Source organism: Orycteropus afer, unplaced genomic scaffold (genome assembly GCF_000298275.1).
Source record: "Orycteropus afer afer isolate SDZICR_OR568_19922 unplaced genomic scaffold, OryAfe1.0 scaffold00323, whole genome shotgun sequence".
NCBI classification, from domain to species: domain Eukaryota; kingdom Metazoa; phylum Chordata; class Mammalia; order Tubulidentata; family Orycteropodidae; genus Orycteropus; species Orycteropus afer.
Genome location: NW_006921910.1, coordinates 600245 through 624894, shown reverse-complemented (window position 1 = coordinate 624894; position 24650 = coordinate 600245). Strand labels below are relative to the sequence as shown.

The following is a 24650-nucleotide window of genomic DNA, read 5'->3' as shown; positions in this document are numbered from 1 at the left end:
TTATATTATAGCATATATTATTTAATATAACAAACCACTTCATTTTGAAGTTCCAAAGATTTCTAACAAGATTAAAATATTGCCCAATGCATCTCGTCTTTTGTCCACTTGCTTTTACTTTTTTTTTTTTTTTTGGTCTGGGTGGGGATGAGGGTATCAGGGCCAGATTAGGCTGTCTGGGAAGTCACTGTAGGACCATATCTAGATCAGAAATGGAGGTGCTGTCTTCTGACCCAGGCTCCCCTGGGAGATCTGCCCCATCCCTTTGACAGAGAACTCCCCTGAGAGACCTGCCCACTTCCTTGACCATTGTGGAGGATGACTCACTGCAATGAGGAAGAACACCATGCAGCTGAGAGAGAAACCACTCGAGTAGCCCAGGTAGCCTACAAAGTGGAGGAGGGTTGTGAGATTGAGGGTCGTCTCCTGTGCTCCCTCCACCATCCCCTTCGGGGGTCCCTGACCTCGACACACCACTCACCAAGCTGCCGCATCAGTGCCAGGGGCAGAATGATGGTGACAGAGACTAGGATTACCAGGTAGTTTCCATTCACATACCAGTCCCTGTAGGGATGGGAGTGGATGCCAAGGTCAGAGCCCTTTCTGCCCAAGGCTGAGCTACCTGTCTCCCCCAATCAGGGTCAACAGTGATGCCACTGAGTGACCGACCACTAAAGAATACTTGTCCTCAGCTCTGAGTGTTCCTTTTCTCATCTGCAAAATGGGCATCATCTCCGCACCCACCTCACAGTGAAGTGGACTGAGGCATTGGCCAATTAAGAGTTCCAATTATATCACTACTCAGGACCCATGGATCTGGGCTCAGCCTGCCCAGGGAGAAGACCCAAGGCGCTGAGAGAGATGGGTGGGACAAAGGAGGCATTTTCCAAGGGAGTCTCAGGGACTTTCCAATCTTGTGTTTCCTCTTGGCCTCTGCATCTTGCATCTCCCTGTCCCACCTGGGAAGGGGCATGGGGCACAGGGACAGAAGTGATGGGACTATCCTCCAAGGGCAGCCCAACGTCCAACTCTTTGGGAAAGGTCTCCAGGGCCCCGGGGCAGCATCCTGGCTTGTTTTCCTCCTCCTCCTGGAGCTGCCTTCAGCCTCCCAGCCTCTCTGCTTGCCTAGGCAGGGCTGGTTAAAGTGATGAGCAACTGGGACACCCTGGGCTTAAGTTCTTGGTTAGGGGGGCTAACGTCCAAGCCCCATTCAGGAATAGTAAGTGCTTAGAGCTAAGCCTGGAGGCTCTCACCTCCACTCATGCTCACAGACTGGGCCCAGGGCCAGGCAAGCTAGCTTCTTTAGCTTCACCACCCCACCCCAGCTCCCCAACCCCTTCTGGGGGTTCCCCTAGATGATCCACAACAATGTGGGCTGAATGCTGGCTTTACTGGCAGGTCTCCATCCCCTCCACCAATCATTTGTCTGCTCTGTCTTATCTTTCTCACCAACCCAGTCTGAGCCCCCAAGGCCAGAGTGGGCATGGTGGGGTACACTGGGCCTCCCGCCCTCCCCCAGCCTCTCCCCACCCTGGGGCTCACGAGGTTTTCTCTTCCAGGTTCAGGAAGGTCTGTATGACAAGGGGCAGCTCAGACTTGATGATGTACAGGTAGCTGGACATGGCTAGGGGGAGAGGGGCAAGCAGGCCCTGAAGTTAGGTGAACCAGCCAGCCTTTGGCCCTGTCCACCCACCTACTACCACCCACTGGCCTCACCTCCGATGTTCTGCAGTGTGATGGCCAGGGCTGCGGCTAGCTTCCCTGGGGTCCCAAAGGCACGGTAGCCCAGCTGCTCATAGGCACGGATGCCTGTGGGTACAAGGGGTCAGGACAGTCAGGGATGCTCCCTGATACCACACCCCCTACTGAAGGCCTGGTTTGAGGCTTACCCACTATCCCTGAGGACTTGAGCAGCAGATGGATGGAGTAGCTGGAGAGCAGGGCAACAGCTGTCAACAGGAACCTGGAAAGACAGGCGACAAGAGGCCACTGGGGCTTTTCTGGCTGGCAGGGGAGCATGGGCTCCGGGAGACCTGGGTGTGTAGCCCCTGGGTATCCAGACCCCCCAACAGATGCAGTGCAAGCTCAGCAGGTCCCAGGGGTGATAAGCAGTCCCCTGTGTGACCCAAGGTGGGACATGACCCAGAAGGGGGTCCTCTGAGCACCTCTTTCCCCCATGTCATTGGCATAAATACATTTTCCATCCAGGTTGCAGGGCAGAGCTCCCAGGTGAAAGACACATGTATCCACACAAGGCCTGGCCATAGGGACTCGGCCATCATGAGTGGGTGTGGTAGAAGGACAGACTTAGGCCTGTAAGGCTGGCTCCACGTCATGACCTCAGAGGGTTTGCTCGGCAGTGAGGTATATTTGTCTGGCCTTGGGTGTTTTTTCAGCCGCGGTTTGGACTGAGTTTAAGAAGTGCCCACCCACTGCAGCCTGGGCCTAGGGACTGGGAGTTGGCAGGTCATGGGAGGTCATGGTTGACAGCTTGTTTAGGGCTCCCAGCCCCCGAGCCTATCTTCCAGCAGGTTCCCTGTGGGCACTCACAGGAAAAGAATGATGCCTGTATTGGCCATGGCATAGGCGAGCCCCAGGATGCCACTGCCCATGATGGCGTTGCTGAGGTTGAATACTGACATCCCGAACGATGTTTTCCCCTCGAACTGCAGGCACCAGAGTGGGACGGGAAGGGTGGAGGCAGTCAGCACAGCATGGGGCACCATGGCACCCCCCTCACCGACCCTGGGTCTCCCATCACGCACGCTCCCAGGAGTGCCCCAAACCCGCACCACCGCCTCAGCTCACATCTGTGAAGTGTGGCTCCTTGCTGGGACTTTTCTGCAGGAAGCCTTCACCCTCAACACAGCTCTGTCTGGGGCCCTCGACTCTGTAGGCACAGGCAGGGCAGGTGGCTCAGCTCCAGCCCCTTGCTCTTGTCCCCCTGCCCCTGCTCTGTCCTGAGCCATGGCTGGGTCCTTCTGCTCACCTCTGGTTGTCCACCGTAGGGGCAGCAGCTGGGAGCAGCCCCTCTGAGTGTTTGCCGTTGGGCACCAGCTCCACCATCTCCGTCTGCAGAGGTGCCTCCATGACTCAGGCACCCACAACCAGTTCTCACACCAACAGGAGTCTGCAGAGCAGACGGTCTCTCTGGTTATTCCCCTGCTGGGGCCCACTGCCTAGCCTCCCACACAGAGCTTACAGCCATGGCAGACCTCCTTCAGAGTCATGCACAGTATATGTGCCCACTTGGCTCTGTTGGCTGCCTCCTTGGGACTGCCTTCAGGAGGATGAAGCGGTAATATCTGGCTCTCCCAGGCCATCCTGGCAGGACACCTCAGCCAGTATGTGACCCTCTCCCTAAACACACACCAGCCCAGACTAGTCCTTGGGGCCTCAGTTTCCCCTCTGTGAAGGAGTGTCAGTTGGATGACTTGAGTTCAGAGCTCAGTGGCACCAGGATCTGAGTCCCAGACCTCCAGACTCTACTCTGGAGATGGGCCCTGGGTTGACTCCCCTACTCTGACATTAATACTGGAAGATGGTTTCCTGTGCTGCTCTCACATGCCAGGGGCCTCCTGTCCAACCTAGAATGGCACTGCCCGACGGCTGGAGGCTTCGGGACAGGGTGAGGACTGTGGGCCCTGTTCCCAGCCGCCCGGCGGGCACTGTTGGCAGCCAGAACAAAGGGCCCTCTGTGGGCTGAGAGCTGGCGCTGGGAACAGCAGGCGCAAAGGCTAACCCCCCGGAGCCAGGAGGCCTGAGGCAGTGCTGGGTGGCTGGACACCTGGGCCCTTCCCTCCTAGCCGTGAAGGGCCCTTGGTGGGCCTTCCAGGAAATGAGTGCCCCAGGGCCCAGTTCCCTGGACCACACAAGCCTTACCTGGCCTCATGTTAGCTTCCAGGCTCTCTTCCCCTGCCAGGGAACTCCCACCCCCAGGTGCTACCCTCCAGAAGTGGACCCTCTGAGCAAACCCTCCATTTCCCAGAGCCCTGGCCAGACGTTCAGAGCCTCAGCCAGCTGGAGAGGGGACTGGATCACTGGATCAGGCCCTTTTCCCTTCTCTCAGGGCTTGGCTTTGCTGGGTCTTGAGGGAAACAGTTACCCCCTCACCCCACTGCCCAGACAACTCACTGGCCCCTCTCCCATCACTGGGGCCTGGTGCCACCTACCCTATGCCCAGAAGGTCCCTGGGCATAGTGCCCCCAGGCTCTGTGAGGACGTCCTGAAGACTAGACCTGCCAGCAGGAGCACCAAGGCCAGAGGAGAGGATGGGGAAGGGGTAGCACTGCCAGCTGGGGCAGCCAGAGCCTGGTCCCAAGGCCCCCTCTGTTTGAGAATCCAGAATCCTTCTCTGAATCCCCCATCCCCACTCTAGACTCTGATGGTCTCAGGTTTGCTTTGTAACCTGGGACTTCACATTCAGACTTAGCACTTGGGGGTAAGAGTAGGGAGGGGAGGCCACACAGTACTGGCCAGAGACACATACATCATTAACCAGAGATAGTCCCTCATTGTCCCAGGCAGCCCCAGGCTAGACTTTTGAACCCAGGCACCATGGCTGTGGACCCCACACGGGGAGCACTGGACCCCCTCAACTTGCTCTCCCTCCTCTGATATGTCTGAGCCCTCCTCTCCTGCCAGCTGCCTCCCTACTCAGGACCATCACAATGCTGACAGCTCTTATTGAGCCCCCATCCTCCAGACCAGGGCTCCTGAGGTCAGCCTATCCTCATGCCTCGCCATCAGCACCCCTCAAAGGATCCCACCTGGGTATAGAGGTCCTGGTGGCTGGTCTCCAGAGTCAGACTGGCACTCAGCTGGGGCTGCCCTTGCCTGGCCCCCTGTCCTAGACAGGCTGGGACAGGCCCTTGGAGTATGCTGAGTCGGCAGCCTGGACAAAGCACCTTTTTCTGCCTTAATATTCTTCCCTAGCAGCCAGGCACTGCCTCCAGGGAGACCACAGCCCACAGCATGGGCTACTGGGAGGTGCCTGAGGTCCTCGCTCCAGGTTCCCCATCCTTCCTGGTTCTAGACCTTCAGGGCCTGGTAGAGATTAGTTATGAGCAGTCACTGCTGGGTCTCCAGCTGGCCTGAGAGCCCAGAGAGGACATGACATACTCCTCTTCCAGACCCTTAAACACTCCCCATATACACCCTATACTCCTGCTGCAATTGAATGTAGGATACGTAGTACTGAGTATCAGTAAAAGAGAAAGAAATCAAGGGGGGCTTCCTGAAGGAGGAAAGAGTGCTGCAGGCAGAGGGCACAGCATGGGCAAAGGCCCTGTGGTCTGGTGGGAATGTAGATGGTAGATGGTAGTCTGTGAAGGTAGAATCAGTTTGAGTGTTCTATGCCACACACAAACCTGACAGGGCCTTAAAGATCAGGCCATGGAGTCTGACTTCAATATAGGCCAGGGCTGAGGGCCAGGGGCCACAATGGAGATTAGTTCTAGCCTGGTGTGCAGGCCCCAGCCATTCCCGGAGACTGCTAGCCCATTTTCAACCACTCCAGCCCCTTAGGCCTGTCACTGCCCAGACTCCTTTGTACTAGGCACTCAGGGTATGCTCAGGAGAGAACCCGTGCATGAGGAAAGCTGCCAGCAGATCCTAACCCACCGTGTGGAAAGCCCAGAATGGACACCCTGGGTCTGAGGCCCTGCCCAGCCTTACCTTGCTATGTGACTGTGGCAAAGAGTACTCCCCACTCTGAACTTCAGTGCCTCCCTGTCCCCTGTGAGATCTGACTGAAGCTAGGGATGGGGTAAGGAGCCTCTTCAGGGTCTTTAACTCCACAGGTGCCCAGAGAAGTTTCAGGTACCAGGGAAGAGAGATCACTGTGATCTTGACTGGGTCATCAGAATGGCATCTGTCATGGGCACAGCATGGGTCTGGGCAGTAAATCAATGGTCCAGGCCACTGCCCTGGGATCTATTTGCTCTGCTGAGAGATAAGAACCAGGAGGGAGCCAGGAGCTACAGGGATGGTGTAGCAGGTGATGCCCACTCACACAGCATCACAGGGTGAGAATTTGTCAGGCACACCTTGGCAGGTGTTGGGTTAGGCTAATTAAAGATTTTCAGGCCCAATAATCCAGGCCATGCACTGGTGGGGGCACAGTGCCAGCAGAGTTTGCTCCCATGACCCCCAAACACCTTGAGCCTGAGCAGCCCTGACTCAGCCCAGATCTCAGAGGAAGGGTAGCTGGTCTGACTTGAGGGTCCACTGTGGTTATTTCTGGGAAGGCTGGCAGTTCAAACCCACCAACTGCTCCATGGAAGGAAGATGAGGCAATCTACTTCTGTAAATATTTATAGCCTCGGAAGCCCAATGGGAGTCACTATGAGTGATTAGATGGCAGTGAGTCAACTAGGGGTATCCCTAGTTCTAACTCAGCCCATCCTCACCATTCTCCTTCTTGACTTAGATAAGGTGCTCCTTCTAGGCTGGCACCCATCTAGACAGCTGCTTCTCTCTCTGCTCATGTGCTTCCCCAGGCCTCAAAGGGAAGGCCTCCACTCCTACAACAAATCAGTCAATGGAAAACCAGACTCAGTCAACACATTTGACTTGTGTGTACTCAAGGCACAGCCACAGGATTGGTGGGGAGCTGATTATTGAGGTCAGAGGTCTGAGGATATGGCATGTGGTACAGTGTGCAGAACAGGGGAGGTACTACAAGACACCCCCCTCACCTCTCCCCAGATCCACAACTCCAGATTTTGACCCCAGTAGATGCTAGTCCCCTGCCCAGCACTCCCTTATTGTCAACAACACTGAGGGGCCAGTATGCAGCCAATACCAGGCTGGTACTGAGGGGGTAGCACGCAGGAGCGGGCGCAGCCTAGGCAAAGGCAGGGGGTCCAGAGCTTTATGTACTGGGCATCCCTGTCCTCCAGTTCCCTGGTTCTGTGATCTAAGGTCTGTGCCTGTGTGTTCCGGGCATCCGGAGGTATCTGGGAGGATCTGAGAGATCCACAGCTGGGGCCGGAAAGTGGACCTTCCTGTGGCAGGGAACATTTCCTAGACGCCCAAGAGGTCCTCAGCTTGGGTCAAGCCCTGTCCACCTAGGTCTACCCTCTGGATCAGTCCTGGACCCTCCTTGCTCAGGTTACCCCTAGTAGAGGCTGCAGCTGAACCTCTTGACTCAAGACCGGGCCATAGCCAACAGCGGCCCCCTTCCCCCGGCTGCCAGCCTGCTGAGAGGGACGTGCAGCCCAAGGCCCAGCTGAGGCAAAGGACAGGACATCACGTGCCTGTGGCCCCCCAGGGGCAGGGGAGACCCCGAGCCAGCTAGCCCATCCTCTTCCCTGCTGACCCGGAATCCCCTGGAGGCAGCCAAATATTTGGACAGCCGGACTCCTTGCCCCAAAGAAAACTGGAGCAGGGGCCTGGGGCAGCTCAGGACTCATTGAAGACCCCAATGGGGGGCTAAAGGCAAGGTCAGCCTGAAGGAGAGGCACCATCCAACATCAGGAAAGAGCATAGTGAAGCAGAGAGATAGACAGGGAGAGAGTAGGGAGAGAATACATGCACACAAATTAGATATGTGTGTCCATGATACTGATCCAGAGACAGACAGACAGACACAGATAGAGTAGGACACAGATAGAGAAAAACACATAGACAGACAGAAATAAAATGTAGATAAGTACATAGAACTTCAGACAGAGGGACAGACACAATCAGAGAGGGTGAGAGACAGGCAACAAGAGATGGTCAACCAATTAGAGATAGCCAGATGGAGAAAGAGCCAGACAGACAGCAAGTCAGCCAGAGGGTGACAGCCAATGAAAAGCAGAGAGAGAGACCCAGAAGGAACAAAAAGGGGAGAGGGAGTCAGAAGGCCCAGCGGAAAGACCCTAAAGGACTCCCCAAGAAGACTGCTACCATATCCCCCAAGTCCCCACAAGGGTAGGCTATTCTCCTACTGGCCAGGTATAGGGACATCCAGAAAGTGGGATTGAACCCACCAAGGCTACATGGTCAGGTCCAGCTGGAAAGCTCAGAGCTCCCGGCTTTTCTACCATATGATGGGAAAGACCTGTGGAGATGACGGTCAGTTGGGGTGACCCTCATTCTCAGCAGCTATGCACGTGTGCCGACGTGCTGGCTGAGGGGCTGGGTACAGGACGTGGCCCGCAGAGCGGAAATTCAAAACCAAGCCACCCCAGGCTGCTGACCGGAAAGCCCCTCCTGCCCCAGCAGCTGGTCCTTCCCTTTGGCTCCAGAAGCGCCTCCTGGTCGTCTAGAGTACCCCCTCCTATCTGTCCTCCCATCTATAACAAAAGGCGCCCCCTCTACCCACTGAACTGAGTATGCACAGCACATAGTAGGTGCTCAGTAAATGTTAAATGGAATGGGTCCAAGACTCTCAGAAAACCCCCAGCCCACCTCAGCTGCTTCAAGTGTTTGCACTGGAACATCCTGCCCCAGGGTCCCTATCCTGCCATGAGACAGACCACACTCTAGCTTTCCAGTCACACAGATACAGGACTATATTTTCCCTGCGGCCAGTCATCCCCCAAAAAAACATGTTTCCCCCTCACTGAGTGCCTGTCCCCACACCCAGCTCAGACTTCTGGGGTCAGCTCACTTCAGGTCCAAATCCTCCTATGACCCAGCCCAAAGACCATGAACCACCCAATCTGTCCTTCTGTGCCTCAGTTTCTCCATCTGCCCAGAGATTTAAGGCTAGGACAGTAGGCACAGGACAGGAGCACCCAATTGTCATGATCATACCACCTAGAGCCCTGGGGGGCTTTTGTAATGTGGGCCAAAAGAACCAGCTTTCAAGGAAGGGTGGTTTGAGAGATCAGTGAGGGTCTTGGCTCCTTTGGTCCAGGAGGAAGTCAGTCCTGAAGCACACATCCCCACCCTCCCTAGAGACACAGCCCCCTGCCCTCAACCCCAAGGAGTCAGAGACTCTCATTCTTGATTCCAGGGGCGGGTTATCCAATAAGCAAGATAAGTACAAACAGTTCACTACAGATCAGTAAGTAAGCACAAGTAAACTCGTGCTTACCTTGCTTACTGGGTACTCTGTCCCTGTCAGGGATTGTAAATTTGAAAAGAGGCTTTAATTCCGTAAGAGACAGAGGCGAGCCATATCTAGGAGCAGAATCTTTGATGTGGTGAAAAAATGTGAACTTCATTATGGATTAGTAAGTAAGCACAAATAAGTCCGTCCTTACCTTGCTTACTGGGTAATCTGACACTGCCTGATTTCAGTCAGTCCAGTGGGGACTGACCTCATCCATCCCTGATTCCCCCACCAGGGGTGCTTCTTGTAGGAATCACTCTGTGGCTATGCTGCAACTCCTCCCCTCAAAAATGGAACAGTTCTGATCCCTCTAGCTTTCTGTGCCCCAGACTGAGAGGCCCCGAGGTATTTGCTTCCTCCTCAGAACAAACTGAGCTCCTTACCCCAGACCATGTTAAATAAGTGGTAGAAATCATAAGGGTCCCTTCCAGAGTCAGCACAGTAGTGGAAGGAAGGACAGATCTGGCAGGCTGAAGGAAGGATGGCCATAAATGGAGGACAGGGTCCTCCAAGATGATCTCTAGGGAGCAAGGGCCTTTGACTTAGCCCTCCTCAGTCCTGTCTGGGAACCTATACCTGGGCACAGACCTCAGGTCACCAGTGGGGGAAAAAGGTGCATTCCCACAGGCTCCGCCCCCGACCTCCCCCTCCTCCGGTGTAAACAAACGCACGCATTCTCTGTGGCCAATCGGAGGGGCCAATCCCTGGGGGTGGGCTCATGCAAACGAAGTCCTGGTCCTTTCCAGGCCTGCGCAGTGCTAGCTCCTACACCCCGCCTGGGCGCCGGGCGGGGAGGGGCGCACAACGGCGCCCCGCCCGCAGCCAGGCGAGCCACGCGCGCCCTGCGCCTACGGTGCCTGCTGGCCCCACTGCAAATGGCACCGGCTCTGGGGCCGGCATGTGCCCCGCGGCCCCTCAGGCGGCCCGGCCTGATCTGCCCTCAAGCCCCTGCCCAAGGCAGCCGGTATAAATATACTCGGATTCCCGGCGTGCCAGCCCCGCTGCTCTGTTAAGCGCCCGTCGGGGAAGCGCTCCAGGACCGGTCCTGGACTCCTCTTGAGCCCCCATCAGGGCCCCTCTCCAGTCTGCCGCCACAGGCCCTACCCTGGGAAGCTCATCGGATGCCACCTCGAGTCCTCAACAAGGCATTCTTGTGACCCCAGTTCCGGATGCTGCCAACCTTCTGGTGTCCCGTACAGCCCGGCCGAGAGGCCCTGAGGCGACGAGGTGCCCCTACCGGAACCCCTGCTCAGGCCTGGGGCTAGGTCCCCACCAGTGGGTTTCCAGGTCTGCGCCCAGAGCGCATGGAACTCCGGCTCGCGGAACGCAGGGACGCCTACCCGAGTATGGGCTGGCCAGGGGAGCTGTCCAGAGCCCCGTCACGGATTGGAGGGTGGACTGCGGGGCTCTGCCCGCCCAGTGCCCCTGGGACGGCGGGTCGACGCTCCCAGCGGTACCTGGGCTCGCGGGTGGGGACTCGCGGCGCTCCGCTTCTGCCCGTACGGTCCGCTCTGCTCCGGGTTGAGCGCAGGGCTGCAGCGGCGACAGCAGCGGCGGGGGATGAAGGGCGCCCGGCCCCGCCCCCGGCCCGCCCCCGGCCCTCCAATCCCAGGCGGCCCGCGGGAGGAGGGGCTGGTCTGGGGAGAGGCTGGGGCCGAGCCGGCAGGCCTGGGGCTCTGGGGCAGCCCGAGCGCTTAGAAGCCCCTAGGTAGGAGAACAGCTGCTTCGGGAGGGGTTCAGTTTGGTTTTGTTAGGGGAGAGGCTTCAGTCCCAAGCAGATTCTCTCTGAGGTTATGGGTGTCCCCTAAACCTCTGAAATCCTCTGCCCTCATCTTCCTGTTTGATTTTCAGCCAAGAGGAATGGGGACAGGGCAATGCTTAACCTAGGTGAAGAGTGCTTTGAGATGTGTACTTGCAGGCATTACTCAAGACAAAATACCCATTCTGTCTGCTTCACCATTCTCAACCAGAGGCATAGTGTGTGTATGGAGAGGAGGCTTCAGCAACTCATCTGTCCTCGCCCCTTATATTCAGGAGCGATTGAGACTCAGGGCAAGGGCAGTAAGGAGGGTCGGGATGGGGAGCAAAGTCAGGTTTGTGCTCAATCTTGCCTGGGATCTCCCTGACCATGCCCCATTTCCTTACTTCTAAAGTGTAGGAGACACTGTCATCCGGTCCATGGGAAATACAATTTGGTGCCCTGGTGGGAGGGGATTTTGAGTGGCCTGGTTTCTGGCCAGAAACTCCTAGCCCACTCCTCACTGCTTCCCACCCAGGACCTTGGTGTTCAAGGTGTGTGGTGAGTGTCAGAGTCCCAGTACCAGCCAGCACAGAGTTGGGGGAGTGTTGACCTTTGGGGTGAGCTGGAGGGGGGCCTCCCAGGACAGCTGTCTTCCTTGCTTCTTGGCCACTGACTGATCCAATTAATCTCATGGCCTCTGCTGCTCCCAGCCAAGCTGGATGTCTCTGTATTATATCTGTCCCTCTTCCTGGTGCTGGGGGCAGTACCCTTGGAGGACAGGCCCAACGCCTTTTCTGCCCTGGGCTTCGAGTCAGGGCTCCTGGATTCTTTTCCTGCTTACTCACAGCACCACCACAGCCAAGCCCCAGCATGCCTCAGTTTCCCTTTGTGTCACACGGAAATGGCTCTGCCTTTTCTCTTGACATGGGCCAGTGAGTGAACTGGAAGCTATGAGCCAAGAACAAGGGTCTCAGCTCTGGCTGGGCATGCCAGGGGGCTGAGAGGGCTAAAGAGAAATGAACTGGAGCAGTGACAACCCTTGAAAATCTCTTACCACACAAAACTCTTGCCCTGCTGGGGGTTGGGCAAGCCAAGGGAGGAAATGGCTGTCCTTCTTTTCCAGATCAGAGCTCACCTTGGTCATGAGAGGCCCTCAGATTCCCAGCTTGAGGGATGTCCATGGGACAGTCAGATAGAAGAGGTACTGATCAGGGTCTCAGGCCTGCCCTCCACCCCCACCCCCCACCTGCAAACACCCTGGATGCTCAAGAACCTATATGCAAAGAGTGGGATGTTTCCAAGGGCAACACCTGAGGGGCCAGGCCTGCTTTCAAGATCAACCGACATGTGGGTGTTGGGGTCCTTACACCAGACTGGGGGGAGCAGGATCTGGCTGGGCTGGGCTGCTGTGGGAGGCCCAGAGGCGGACGTGCTGTGGGGTCCCTGGGTCAGACCAGTTGTGGCCAGGTTGGGGGAGGGGCTGTTTGTTGTTGCTAGGCCTGGGACCAGGCCAGGGCAAACACAGCTCCTCCAAGCCTTTTCCCGCCACCTGCCGCATCTCCCAGCCCAGCCTGCAATGGCCGGACAGCTGGGCAGTCAGGATGGGGCTCTGAGAGCTGCCAGCCTCCTTCTCTCAGAGACGGGATGGAATGTTCATCTATGAAGCCACAGAGTTGAGTTCAACAGTCAGGTTGAGGCGGAGGGTTGGGGAGACCTTTATCCCAGCCTCTGCCTCCACTCCCTGGTCTTCTGGAAACTGAGACACAAGCCCAAAAGACTGTCAGATACGTGGGGCAGAACGTAGAGTCCCATGATCCCTCAGATCCTCCCTCCAGAGTTCCTGAAGGCAGCTCTCTGCTGTCAGCTCGCACTTGCTCAGTTTCTAGCTGGGCAGCTCCTCTCTTCGTGCTTCCACCTACGCAGGCCCATCATCCACACAGTGCCCCAAGACCCCCTCTCAGTGCAGTGCCCCAATTGCACCTCTAGCCCAGTTCATCGGGAGCCCAGCCTCTGGCTCTCTGATACCTTGCAGGCCCTCGCCTCACACCCAGCTGGCCCTGATATCCCCCTAATCGGTTCCTTTCCCATTTGGCCTTTCCAACTCTCCCACTGCCCAGCTGATCACACACATGTTTCTGCTGCTCCCAAAGCATGATGGCCTTCATCCCTGTGCCTCAGTGTTTGAGGTTCCCAGGCCTAGGATTTTCCACCTTGTCCCACTTCCTTGGCAAACTCTTGTCTTTCAACAGCCAAATGGAGGTTCACTTCTGAGGACTCTGCTCAAGTGTTCGTATACTTACTGTACCTATTGCTATCCCACCCACATGGCCACAGCCTTAGTGTCTCCAAGTGCTATCTTTAGGTGGTCTAAATGGGAAAGCTCCTGCCAGGTTGGAGGGGCATGAATCAGAGAAAGACGGATGGAGAAGCAGCATGTGGGCCTGGCTCTGCTAAGGGGAAAGAAGGACATGCCAGGATGGGGAAGAGAAAGGGCACTTTGGAGGGAGAAAACAGCGTGGTCAAAGGACTGGAGGTGGGAAACTTGAGTGTGAGTATAAGGGTAGCATTGAGAGGTGGTGGGCGAGGGAAAGTGTGCACTTGGGCCAGGAGTCATGTTGGAGTGGCCGGGGCTGGTGCTTGAAGACCTCCTAAGGAGAGTGGTTTTCACAACACCCCCTAGGGTATGAAAACACATGTCTACACTCTTGTTTGGTGCCTGGGAGGCTCCTCTTCAGGCCTGAGCTGGAGTTTACATAGGATGGTAGAAGTGTGGAGGGGACCTACAGGCAACTCTCCTGTCTAGCCCTTCCTTGGCCTGGGCCTCCAGAGCTGGTGACCCCTTAGCCGAGACCTGTCTCCACAACCCTGGCCCTCCTGCTTGCTATCCCCTGAGATCTGGCCTCCAGCTTCTCTGCCCACTGAAGCGGCTTAACGAGCTCAGGTCATGTGGGCTGTGCCATTGCCTGTGGGGAGGGCCCAAGCCACCAGTGGCCACCCAGCCAGGACTTGACGTCAGTGGCATTAACCATCCGCCAGGCTTGTCTAATCTCTGGCCTGTGGCCGGGCCAGGTTAGTCCCGCCAGAGCCAGAGCTGCAGGCCATGGGGGCCTTCAGGGGCACCTTGAGGTAGCAGGTCAGGCAAGGGTGGTGATGGCTAGAGGTGCCCACAATAAATGACCCCACCTATAAGCCTGAGGTGTGGCCGCTGTGCTTCCTCTGGGCCAGTCCTCTCTGATCCTCTGTCCTGGGCTTTGAATCAGGTATTGGGCAACCATTTGATCCTGTTCCTTAGGATATAATTACACTGGTGTTGATGGAGCCAAGGAGGCTTCAAACTGGGAGACTCAGCCCGCCACACACACACTCGCTGGTTGTGGACAGGGTAGCTTGAGGTCAGGCAGCACCCCTAGTCAGGCCCTGAATCCCAGACCCTGGGGTCAGAACCATATGTGGGAGAGGATCCCTAAAGGGTGGGGTTCAGCCCCTGCATGATGTGCAGGCTTCTCTCTGCTCCTTGCCCAGGAAGGCTGCGGAGATCGTTACCTTTCTTCTAAAACAGGGTGGCTATGCAGAAGACTCTGCTGGCTCACCTCTCCTGACAGCTTCCTCCTTCTCTAGCCCACCGCCTCCAGGTTTTAAGGTCTCCTGCCCTCTGCCTTGTCTCTCTCCACTGAATCCTGCTGTCATTTCCTCTGTGCTTCCTACTATAGTAAATTGCTCAGGCAGAAGGTCCTTCCAAACCAAAAAACCAAACTCACTGCCATCAAGTTGATTCGACTCATAGCAACCCCTCCTTGGGTTTTCAAGGCAGTATCTCTACAGAAGTAGATTGCCAGTCTTCCTTCCAAGGAGTGGCTGGTGGGTTTGAACTGCCAGCCTTCTGGTTAGTCGTCAAATGCCTTAGGCACTAGGCCACCAGAGCTCCTAGAAGGTCCTTAGTAGAGACAAACAGTGCCAGTTCAGCCAGGTCTAGAGTACCTGGTACCACAGGTCCAAGCCCCATCCTTCTGAGCAGCACCAATGTGGCTGCCCATATCTGTCTGTCCTGGCCTCCCTCATACTCCCTAACCCAATCCAGTGTTCCCCCAGTTCTAGGATCTGGGCTCTCTCTCCCCTGTCCCAGGTTCCAACTCCACCTCCACTTGGATGTTGAGGATGCAACCTATACTCTGCCTTCTGCCCAGTCCCAAGTATCTGTCTGCCTCTTGAACATCTACCCCAGGTGCCAACAGGTCCCACAAAGTCAGCTTGTCCAACACTCAATAATCTTCCCCCCAAATGAATTCTTCCTCTGCAGTTCTAGCTTGGTGGGTGGTGTCTCATGCACTTGGTCAACTGCACAAACCAAGACCCTTGTCACTGAACCTCATGGCTTGCAGACCTTGGCTGCTGTGGGTGTGATGAAGGCATAAGCTTTTGCCTCATGGACCCAGCCCCAGCCCCACTCCTCTCCTTTCCCATGCTTGTTTCAGCCCCCTGGGAAAAATGTGGGGATCTCACTCTAATCTTAGTCCTGCCATTACGTGGCTGCTTCAAAAGTCTCCATGATTCTCATTATCTATTAGAGAAGGCCCAGGCCTTCAGCCTGGCATTTGGCATCTGCCCACTGGCCCCATCTCCCCCTGCTCCTATTCCGCTAAACTGTGGCCCACAGCCTTGTGCTCCCAGGCCTTATTAGTACACCCACTGTCCCTGCTGAATTAGCCTCCATTTCAAAAGTCTCCCTTGATCCAAGACTGTCCCTGTGAACATTTCCCTGTGGCTCCTTTCCCTCCGTGGACCACTTCAAGAAGCACAAGTTGACCCCATGCCCCCTAGAGTGGCTCCCACCAAGTCAGCCCAGCTGCTTCTTCCTGGAAGGGGGGGCCATCTTTCCACTTCACGTCTAGCCCAGCACTGAACACTTAATAAATGCCCCTGCCTCATGATAGTTAACTGCTCTCCCCACTGCTCCCAGAAAGGACAGCTACAGCCTGATGGAAAGCTTTATTGCCGAGTCTGTGCATCTAGCTGAAGGGGGTGTGAATCATGCCCTGACCTTGCCGGGCAGAAGCTCCTTGCTCCTGATTGCAGCACAAGTTCCAGTCCAAGGGCACCAGCAAGGACTTGGTGCTTGATGAAGGAGGGAACAGGGATGTGGGGGACATGGGCCTTTAGTCTCTGATGGTTCAGACATGTCCCTCCATTTTCCTTGCCAGGGAATGGGCCCTAAATGGAGAAGATGGAAGAAGCCACTGGCAAGGACAAGAGGGTCACCTGGGTTTGCTCATGACTCCACCAGAGGTGGGTCCCTCTAGGCCTCCATTCTGTCCTGAATTCTTGGCCTGGGTCTGATCGATGAGAGCTGGACTCTGCCCCAGCCACCCCTCTGGACTGCTTGACCATTGGCCGCAGCTGGTGTCAACAGTACCCTCCCCAGTAGATCTTCTGCTTGGCTGGTTGGGCCAGAGTACAGTGTGTGGGTAGATAAGGTGGGCATGGATCTGGTGTCCAAGGACAAAGGGAGCAGAGCCTGTGGGGGAAGGGGCTGGGGGTTTCTTAGAGTCTGACATGTGTGGAGGGGTCTAGTTTGAGTTTCTCCCTGGCACCAGGGGCTCCCAGGCCTGTCCTCTACTCACTAAGTCATCTATATGGGGGCTGCACCTGCCAGAGTTGGCCTGGACTTTAGGCCCCTGAAGCTGCTGGTAGGGACAGCCACTGGCTAATGGGTAGACAGGTGTCAGACTTGTCACATGGAAGTGGCAGGGCTGGAGTGGGTTGAAGGTAAGCAGCAGGCCTGCCTGAGGAGAGATCCTTCCCTGCCCCTTGCCCTTCATGAAACTCTGGGAGGGAGGGCTGTTTGCTGAGCCCGGACCCCCCAGGTGAGTCATGGGGCACCTGGGTGGGGAGAGCTGCAGGAGATTGGTCAGTTAGGCCCTGCTGAGTCACTGTGAGCACCAGCTGCCCCAAGTCTTGCCTGTTCCTAGCTGGGGCTGGTTGCTGTGGGTTCTGAAGGCCAACTCAGCCAGGCTGTGAAGGGCAGGACTGGGATTGGGAGCAATGGGCTCTGGAAGACCTGAGGGCTACAGGGAAGGATCTGGGTCTCAAGGTTGGTAGGAATCAGGGCTTTGAGTCTGTAGTTGGTGGGGCCACAGGCTGGAGTCCAGGCATCCTAGGAGGATGATGGCGTCCTGGGGAAGGGGGCTATGAGGCAGCTACGGCTACAGGGGCTCAGGGACAGGGAAGCCCATCAGTCCAAGCACCTGTGAATAGAAAAGGGAACCAAGTCAGTATTTCTGAGGCCCAAGATAATTGAGAATTCTGTTGAGGGCCATTGTGGTGGTAGGCTAGAAGTTGTGACACCTGGAGGAAAGGGAAGTAAAAAGAAATCAGATGGGCAGACCTTATGAGCTGGGAGGGAATGTGGCAGTGGGTTAGAGTCTGAAGAGCTTCACTGGGATCTGGGACTTGGTAGGCGTCAGAGAGAAGCAGGGTCAGAGAGCTAAGGTGAGGCTTGTAGCTGTGGGCGGAGCCTAACGCTCTGGTGCAGAGTTGGCAGTAGTGAGGTGAGGCGGAGAGCTGGGGGCGGGGCTTGGGTCTTGAGATGAAGGGACCGGACAAAAGAGCGCCCAGGCCGAAAGGACCCTACCTCAGAAGAGTCCGCAGTCTTTGAGGTTCTCCTTGATAATGATGTCCGTGACAGCATCGAAGACGAACTTGACGTTCTGCGTGTCGGTAGCGCAGGTCATGTGAGAATAGATCTCCTTCACGTCGCGCCGCATGTTGAGTTCCAGAAACTGTACCTTGATGTAGTTGCCCGCGTCCTCGTAAGTGTTAGGCCCTGGCGGGGAAGGAGGAGTTCTCACTCACTGCTCTAAGCCCTTCCTCCAGAGTGAGGCGCCCTGACAGCGACCGTAGGGCTGGGGTGTCGCCTGGTGGTGTGTGTGTAGGATGGTCTCACCATCGTAGTCCGGGAAGCAGATGCTAAGGTGCGCCTTTTTGATCTTCTCGAAGAATACGTCCTTCTTGTTGAGGAAGAGCACAATGGACGTGGTAGCGAAGTAGCGGTGGTTGCAGATGCTGTTGAACAGGTGCAGGCTCTCGTGCATGCGGTTCTGGGGAAGTCAGGGGCTGTTGGGCACCTGGGGACAAGGCAGCTGCCCCCACAAGAGGCCTGTCCTAGGGCCAAGCCCTCCTCTCTGGGCTGCTGGGCACAAAAGGCCTCCTGGCTCAGAGGCTCCAAGAGAACTTCCCCTATTAGACAGTTCCAGCCTGGGTCTCCCCCCTCAAGCGGGGCTGCCGGCTGCCTCCTCCCCTCCTTCAACAGCTTTGGAATAAACCTCCTCTCTCAGAGTCCCCACCCCCACCCCCCGGCAGCACTTTCTATCCCTTAAAACGGGCAGCAGCCTTGTCTCCCCAACTCGAGGCCCTGCTTGGCACTTACCACTTCGTCATCCTCCACCAGCACCATGTCATAGGCGCTTAGCGCCGCGATGAAGATAATACAGGTCACGCCCTCGAAGCAATGGATCCATTTCTTGCGCTCCGAGCGCTGCCCACCCACGTCGAACATCCTGAGGGGTCATGGGGGCCTGAATCCACGCAACGAGCCCCCTGCATGCGCCCACCGTCACGTCCTCACCTTCCCATGGTGACTGAGGGCTCTCAGATGTCAGATGGGTTGGGGATCTGGAGAGGCAGGGCCTTTCTGGGCAGGGTCTTTTTAAAAGGGTTGGGGCCTCGGGACTCTGAGGCGTGGGGGTGGTGATCTCCGGGGAGGCCCCCCTGGAGCCAGGGTGCAAGGTCTTACCGGAAGTTGAGATCCTTGAAGGAGAACTGTGTCTCGATGATGCCAGTGGTCTTGACTCGTGAGCGCAGCACGTCCTGCTCAGTGGGGACGTAGCCGGGGGTTACCAGGCGTTCCAAGTCCGAGAGGTAGCTGCAGGAGACCCCAGGGTGTGGGTGGGGTGATGGGAGTGTGGCAGGGCCCCGCCTGTGCCCCCACGCCCTTCCTGCGCTCTCACTAGCCGGCTGAGTCGTTGAGCTGGTACTCTGAGGCGCGCTCAAAGCAGGCCTGGATACCAGAGTCTTTCCACAGCCGCTGGATGATGTCTGACATCTCCTTGGGCATCGTGCCTTCCTCGATGGTGTCCGCCATGTGCATCAGCTTCCGAGCATCGTCCTGGAGGTGAGGGTGAGGGTGGTGATCACTGTGGCCTGGGGCCTTGCCCTGCACCTGGGGTTTCCAGAGGCCACACCCAGCCCGCCTCCCTACGCACCTGGCGTGCAGAGTCTCCATATTGGATGTTGAGTGTGGTCATGGCACGCACAATGGCCAGGATGGACTGCAACGTGTTGCCGTAGATGATGGCAATGAACTCTAGGCACTCTTCCAAGGAGTACCCATCTTGGTGAATAATTCTGCAGACGGGCAGAGCTGGGTTAAAGCCTGGTGGGCTGGTGGGGAGGGAGCAAGCAGGTGCATGCACCCATCCCCAGACGCCTAGGGATGAGCAGGGGTACTCACTTCATCTGCTTGACAATGGTGCTTTTTCCGGACTCACCCGCACCTGGAAGGGAAACCACACCTCAGAGTCATCCTGACCACCCTTCCCTTCTCCACCATCAATGAGGTCCAGGAGACGGACACAATAAGCCCTGGTCTGGTGTGCGGGCTGAGGTCTGATGGACAGACCTTCAGTAGAAGAGGCCAGGGCACTAGCCCTATCCCAGTCACATCTGCCCCAACCCCATCCAAAGTAATGTTGACAGCCCTGGAGGAAAAACAGTTGTAAACATCAGAAGAGACAGAAGGGGACCAACAATGGGAACCCCCAACTTCAACTGTGCCTCTGAGCCCCACTTGCAGTCCAAGACCCTGGAATACCAGTGCCAGTTGCTGTCAAGTAAATTCTGACTCATGATAATCCCATAGGTGTCACAGTAGAATTGTGCTCCATTGGCGGGTTTTCAATGGCTGAATTTTCAGTAGATTGCCAGATATTTTTTCCAGGTGCCTCTGGGTGGACTCATACCTCCAACCTTTCGGTTAGCAGCCAAGCACTTTAACCATTTGCATCATCCAGGGACTCCTGGTATTGTTGTTAAGAGCCATTGAGTGGATTTCCACTCATAGTGACCCCCTATACAGAGTAGAGTTTTCTAAGCTGTAATCTTTATGGGAGGAGCCTTGTTGATGCAGTGGTTAAGCACTGGGCTGCTGATGGAAAAGTTAGCAGTTGCTTTCTGTAAAGATTTATAGCTTAGAAGTTCTACTCTGTCTTATGGGGCCACTTTATAATGACTGGATGACAGCAGGTTTGGTTTAGTTTTAATCTTTACAGGAGCACATTGCCAGGTCTTTCTCCCGTGGCGCCGCCTGGTTTAAACCACTAACCTTTACGTCAGCAGCCTAGCACTTCACCTTTTGCACCACTCAGAGTCATCCTGACCACCCTTCCCTTCTCCACCATCAATGAGGTCCAGGAGACGGACACAATAAGCCCTGGTCTGGTGTGCGGGCTGAGGTCTGATGGACAGACCTTCAGTAGAAGAGGCCAGGGCACTAGCCCTATCCCAGTCACTCCATAGCCTTTATTCTGAGGCCAAAATACATCCTAGAACGCCATCTTGTGTAAGGATCTGGTATTGCCTACCTGGAATTATTTGAGTAGGAGCAAAAGGAAAAAAAAAAAAAAAAAACCACCCAAACCCACTACTGTCAATCTAGTCCAATTTATATTCACTGCCATAGAGTGGATTCAGACTCATAGGACAGAGTAGAACTGCCCCATAGGGTTTCCAAGGCTGTAAATCTTTACGGAAGCAGACTACATTTTTTTCCTGAGGAGTGACTGGTGGGTTCAAACCGCCAACTTTTTGGTCAGCAGCTGAGCATTTAACCACTGTGCCACCAGGGCTCATTGAGCCGATTAACCCCTGGTTTTCATCCAGAGGGTGGCTGGGGTGTCTCTAAAAGACTCAGAGGGAATTAGTGCCCTTGGATAGGGAGGAGGACAGAGCTGACTGAATCCCTCCAAGTTTGCCCCTGTGAGAGCACTGGGCACAGTTAATGGGATTCCCAGCTTAGTCTCTCTGGCTTCCCTGGGGTGCCCTGGCTGACTGGTTGATGGAGAGCCTGGGTGGAGTTTTTGTGACCTTCTTAAAACAGCTTCTTATTTCCCTTAGGGGCTCTGACATGGGTCAAGAGACAGGCCTGGATCAGCATCACCTTTTCTGTCTTCCTCTGGGACCATAGGCGTGCCTTGGTGATTCTCCACTGGGCCTCAGTGCCCCTTCCCTCCTTTGCCTGACTTGAAGGTCAGCCACCAATACAGCTCTAGCACCTGAGGGTCATTGTGGATCTGGGTGGTTCTAGAGACTCCCCGCGCCTGGCTTATAACTTTCTCCTTCCTAAGGGAGCAGTCTCTTGTAGGGCTCCTATGAGGTCCCTGGTTTCTGACTCTCTAACAGGCCCATCAAGCCAAAAGCTGAAGCTTGAGGGAGCCCAGCCAGGGCAAAAGTGTGCCTTGTACAAATATATACACTTCTGAATTGGGAAGGTTGCCTGAGGCCAGGCCATCTGGAGAGAGGCATTATGGGTCAGGCCTGGCCTTGTCTGGCCAGGAATACCACTCTGTGACCTGCCCTGTCACAGGCTCACTCTGCTTCCCAAGGAATTCCAGCTTTGTAGCATGGCCACCTGCCTGCCCCCAAGCTGCTGACCTGGTGGCCACGACCCCACCTGGGCCCATGCCCCTACCCAGAAGCAGCAGTTTCACGGTCCGAGCATCTTTCTCAGCATCCTCTTTCAGCTTCTTTTCCAGCTCCCTCGAGTGCTTCTCCTCAGCGCTGGCCCCAGCCCCCATGGTCCCAGAAGCAGCTGAAGGGACAGCGTGGGCAGGTAACTCTTCTGGATGGAAGGGATCCCCAGAGCCAGGCTCTGGCCAGCCTCTGGCCTCCCCCAACACCCTTCTGGCCCAGGACTGGCAACCAATTGGCTCTCCACAGATCTGTGAAGTCCCTGGTGGGGGCTGCTTAGTGGGATTTGGGGGCTAGGCGTGCCTGAGAGCCAATCAGAGACAAGGACAGGTGAATCCAGCTCAGCCCCCAACCCTTCTAATGAGGCTGGCGTGGCCCCAATCCCTCAACTGCTGACTCTGCACCCTCTGTGCCCTGCCTCAACCCTCCAGGACAGGCTCTGGAGAGAATGGGAGACATGTGCCATCCTGAGAAAGGCAAAGAGAGGCCCTCAAACCTGGAGATGGGGGCTGGCAGCAGGAGGGGGGAGCAGAAGTGTGGAGCACCTGCAACCTGCCCAGCCTGGGGCTCAGCTTTGCTTCTTGTCTCACTATAAATTCACACCAGCCCTGGGAGAATGAGTGCTTGCGTCATCAGCCCCATTTTCCTTATGAGGAAGTGTAGGTGCAGAGGGTCACATAGCAGGAGGCAATTGAGATGGTTGGGTGATGCTGGACCAGGGTCCCATATTCTGTGGGAGCTCAAGAGAGAAAAGGTGGGCACTGCATCATCTCCATGCCAAGGGCCAGGTCTCACCCAGGCAGGGCCTCTAATGCTTCCTGGAGGAAGGATGGTGGATGTGCCCATCCTCTGTGTGTCTGTCCTTTACTGGCATCAAACAAGGCAGTGATTTGACATATTTGTGGGTGTATGCCTGTGTGTATACACGTGCCTATGCTATATGTTTGTGCATGCATGTGTGCACATATGCCTGTGTATGCATGTCTATATATACGCATGCATGTATATGTGTGTGTGCTTTGTGCATTTCTCTTCTTAGGCATATGTGCTTAGATACATACTTTACATAGGCTGTATAGGTTCATGTGTGTGCATGTGTGCACAAGCATGCAAATTCATGGTATGTATGAGTGTGCACTCACATGTGCATTGTGTCTTGTGCATGTGTGTGCCTGTGGGAATGTTTATGCATGCAAATATGCCTGTGCAAGCATGTTCCTGTGCATTTGTGCATGTGTGTGTGCATGCATGGTTAAACGAGCCTGTGCCTTTGTGTACATGTGTATGTGGGTGCAACAAAATCTCGGCCCCACAGAGGTAGCGGGGCTCTTCCAGAGAGTGGTTTGCAAGGCTATTGTCAGATGGGGAAACTGAGTCTTAGAGCAGGTTTGGTATTCCTAGGGGCATGGAGGAGTGGGGTTCACCCACCCTGCTCTGTCCCATGTGTCCTCTAGAGCCTGCCTTGGGGTACCTGTAGGGCCTGCCTACCTTACCCAAGGGGTGTGGTGTCCAGGGGCATGTTCAGGTGGGCCAGGGTGTCCTGCTGTGCAGAAGAGATTTGGGTTGAGCACACAATGTTGAGCTCCTAGGTTCTGGAGACCACCAGCCCTCCCATCATAAAACCCAAGCTCTGGGCTCTTCACATCTCTCCAGAGGCCCTTGGGCCTTCTGGCTGAACTCCCTTCAAAAAATCCAGCAGCTTTTTTTAAAATCACTCAACTCTGCAGTACATCAGAGAGACCACAAGGGGGTGCCAGGACTCCAGGCACAGAACATCGAAGGCTGGCCACAAGTGATCAGGTGGAAAGTAGGTACTGGGTCCTACCATGGGCCCCCAGCACCCTGTTCAGTGAAGGGGGATTTGTTTGGGAGATAAATTCTTCCATTTGTGCCACTTTCAGCCTTCATTCCCCATTCACCCATCCCACCCCACATTGAGTGGGCCTAGGGGCGGGGTGGGTATCTCTGCAGTCCATTACACTGCCCAGGATGTAGGGCTTAGGCAACCATCCCTGGTTTCTGCATATTGAGTTTGTTTAGCATGGGGGTGACCCCATTCCTTTGCAGGTGGCAGGGTGGGGAGGGGACCACTTGGCTCCTCTTGTGTGCCAGATGTGGCTCTCAACTCTGCTGGCTCAATGGGCCTTCCCAGCTCTCTGCTTCCCCTGCCATAACTTGACTCCTTGTATTTGATCCCAGGTCCCGTGGGCATGTGCTCATGCTGGGCCCTTGTGGGAGGGGGCTGGAAAGAGCTGGAGGAGTGGGAGGCTGATGCTTTGTCTTGCCAATTCTGAGAACTTATTGCCCTGCACAAGGCAGGGAACAAAGCTGCATGAGAAAGCAATGGTAGAAGAAATGATTGAACTACTGAATGAGCAAACAAAAGCTGGGGCAAAAGAAGTCTTGGAACTGGTGGTCAGGCCATGTTTGGGGGTGTGTGACAGAAATGAAGGGTCAGAACCTTGGGCTGAGCCATTGCCTCCCTGCCCCCCCAAGGAGAGAAGCTGGAGTCCAGTCCCAGAGCCAGTGTTTATTAGCAAGATGGAATCCCAGGGTGTTGTGGCCTGCGCAGCAGAGGGCTGCCAGGAGCCCCCACCCACCTACCCAACTGCCCCCAGAGCTATTTACATCCATTGCCTGGAGTGGTGGGCAGAGGAAGAGCCCTGGAGAGACTCTTGCAGGCCCCAAGCCCCTCTCCCCTCAGGGCTGGCTTGCTCCCTTCAGCTCTGCCTATGCCTGGCCCCTCTGCTATTTTCCCAGCCTCAAATCAAGGTGGCACAGGAAAAATTAAGAGATGGGACAACTCTGTCTTAGACAGGCAGGAAGGGGAAGAAGGGCTGCACAGACTGCCCCACCCAGGCAGGACTCCTTTCTTCCTGTCCCCAATAAATAGAGAATAAATACCCAGGAAGGTGCTGCCCTCGGCTGAGTGCCCCTTCCCAGGCAGGGGCCGGCATCCTGTGACGGTCCCTTGTTCCCTTCTCTGAGTGCACCTGAGCCCACCCCTCCCACCCCCTCTCCAAAGCAGTCCTCGAGTCCATGTCTGTGCCACAGCAAGGCTTGACCACACACATTGGCACAGGTGCGAAGTCCAGCCCCATCCAGGCAGGGCTTCTTCCCTCC

The 24650-nt window shown here is 55.8% G+C and overlaps 2 protein-coding genes across 2 annotated transcripts in view; both read right to left on the bottom strand.

The window, feature by feature from the left end:
• Window positions 1-3090, bottom strand: part of SLC38A3 (solute carrier family 38 member 3) — a 5868-nt gene extending 2778 nt beyond the window's left edge. The window contains exons 1-8 of the mRNA XM_007951986.1: window positions 2990-3090; window positions 2809-2890; window positions 2551-2666; window positions 1890-1963; window positions 1717-1809; window positions 1543-1624; window positions 482-564; window positions 328-386 (exon numbers count right to left, since the gene is read on the bottom strand). Coding sequence (XP_007950177.1) covers window positions 328-386; window positions 482-564; window positions 1543-1624; window positions 1717-1809; window positions 1890-1963; window positions 2551-2666; window positions 2809-2890; window positions 2990-3090 — 690 coding nt within the window. The remainder of the gene's footprint in view (window positions 1-327; window positions 387-481; window positions 565-1542; window positions 1625-1716; window positions 1810-1889; window positions 1964-2550; window positions 2667-2808; window positions 2891-2989) is intronic.
• Window positions 3091-17416: 14326 nt separating this feature from the next.
• Window positions 17417-21634, bottom strand: GNAT1 (G protein subunit alpha transducin 1). Its single transcript, XM_007951985.2, has 8 exons — window positions 21529-21634; window positions 19294-19336; window positions 19046-19187; window positions 18791-18948; window positions 18577-18705; window positions 18211-18340; window positions 17728-17881; window positions 17417-17607 (listed from the first exon to the last, which is right to left on the bottom strand). Exons 1-8 carry the CDS (start codon window positions 21632-21634, stop codon window positions 17417-17419), a joined length of 1053 nt encoding a protein of 350 aa, XP_007950176.1.
• Window positions 21635-24650: the final 3016 nt, after the last annotated feature.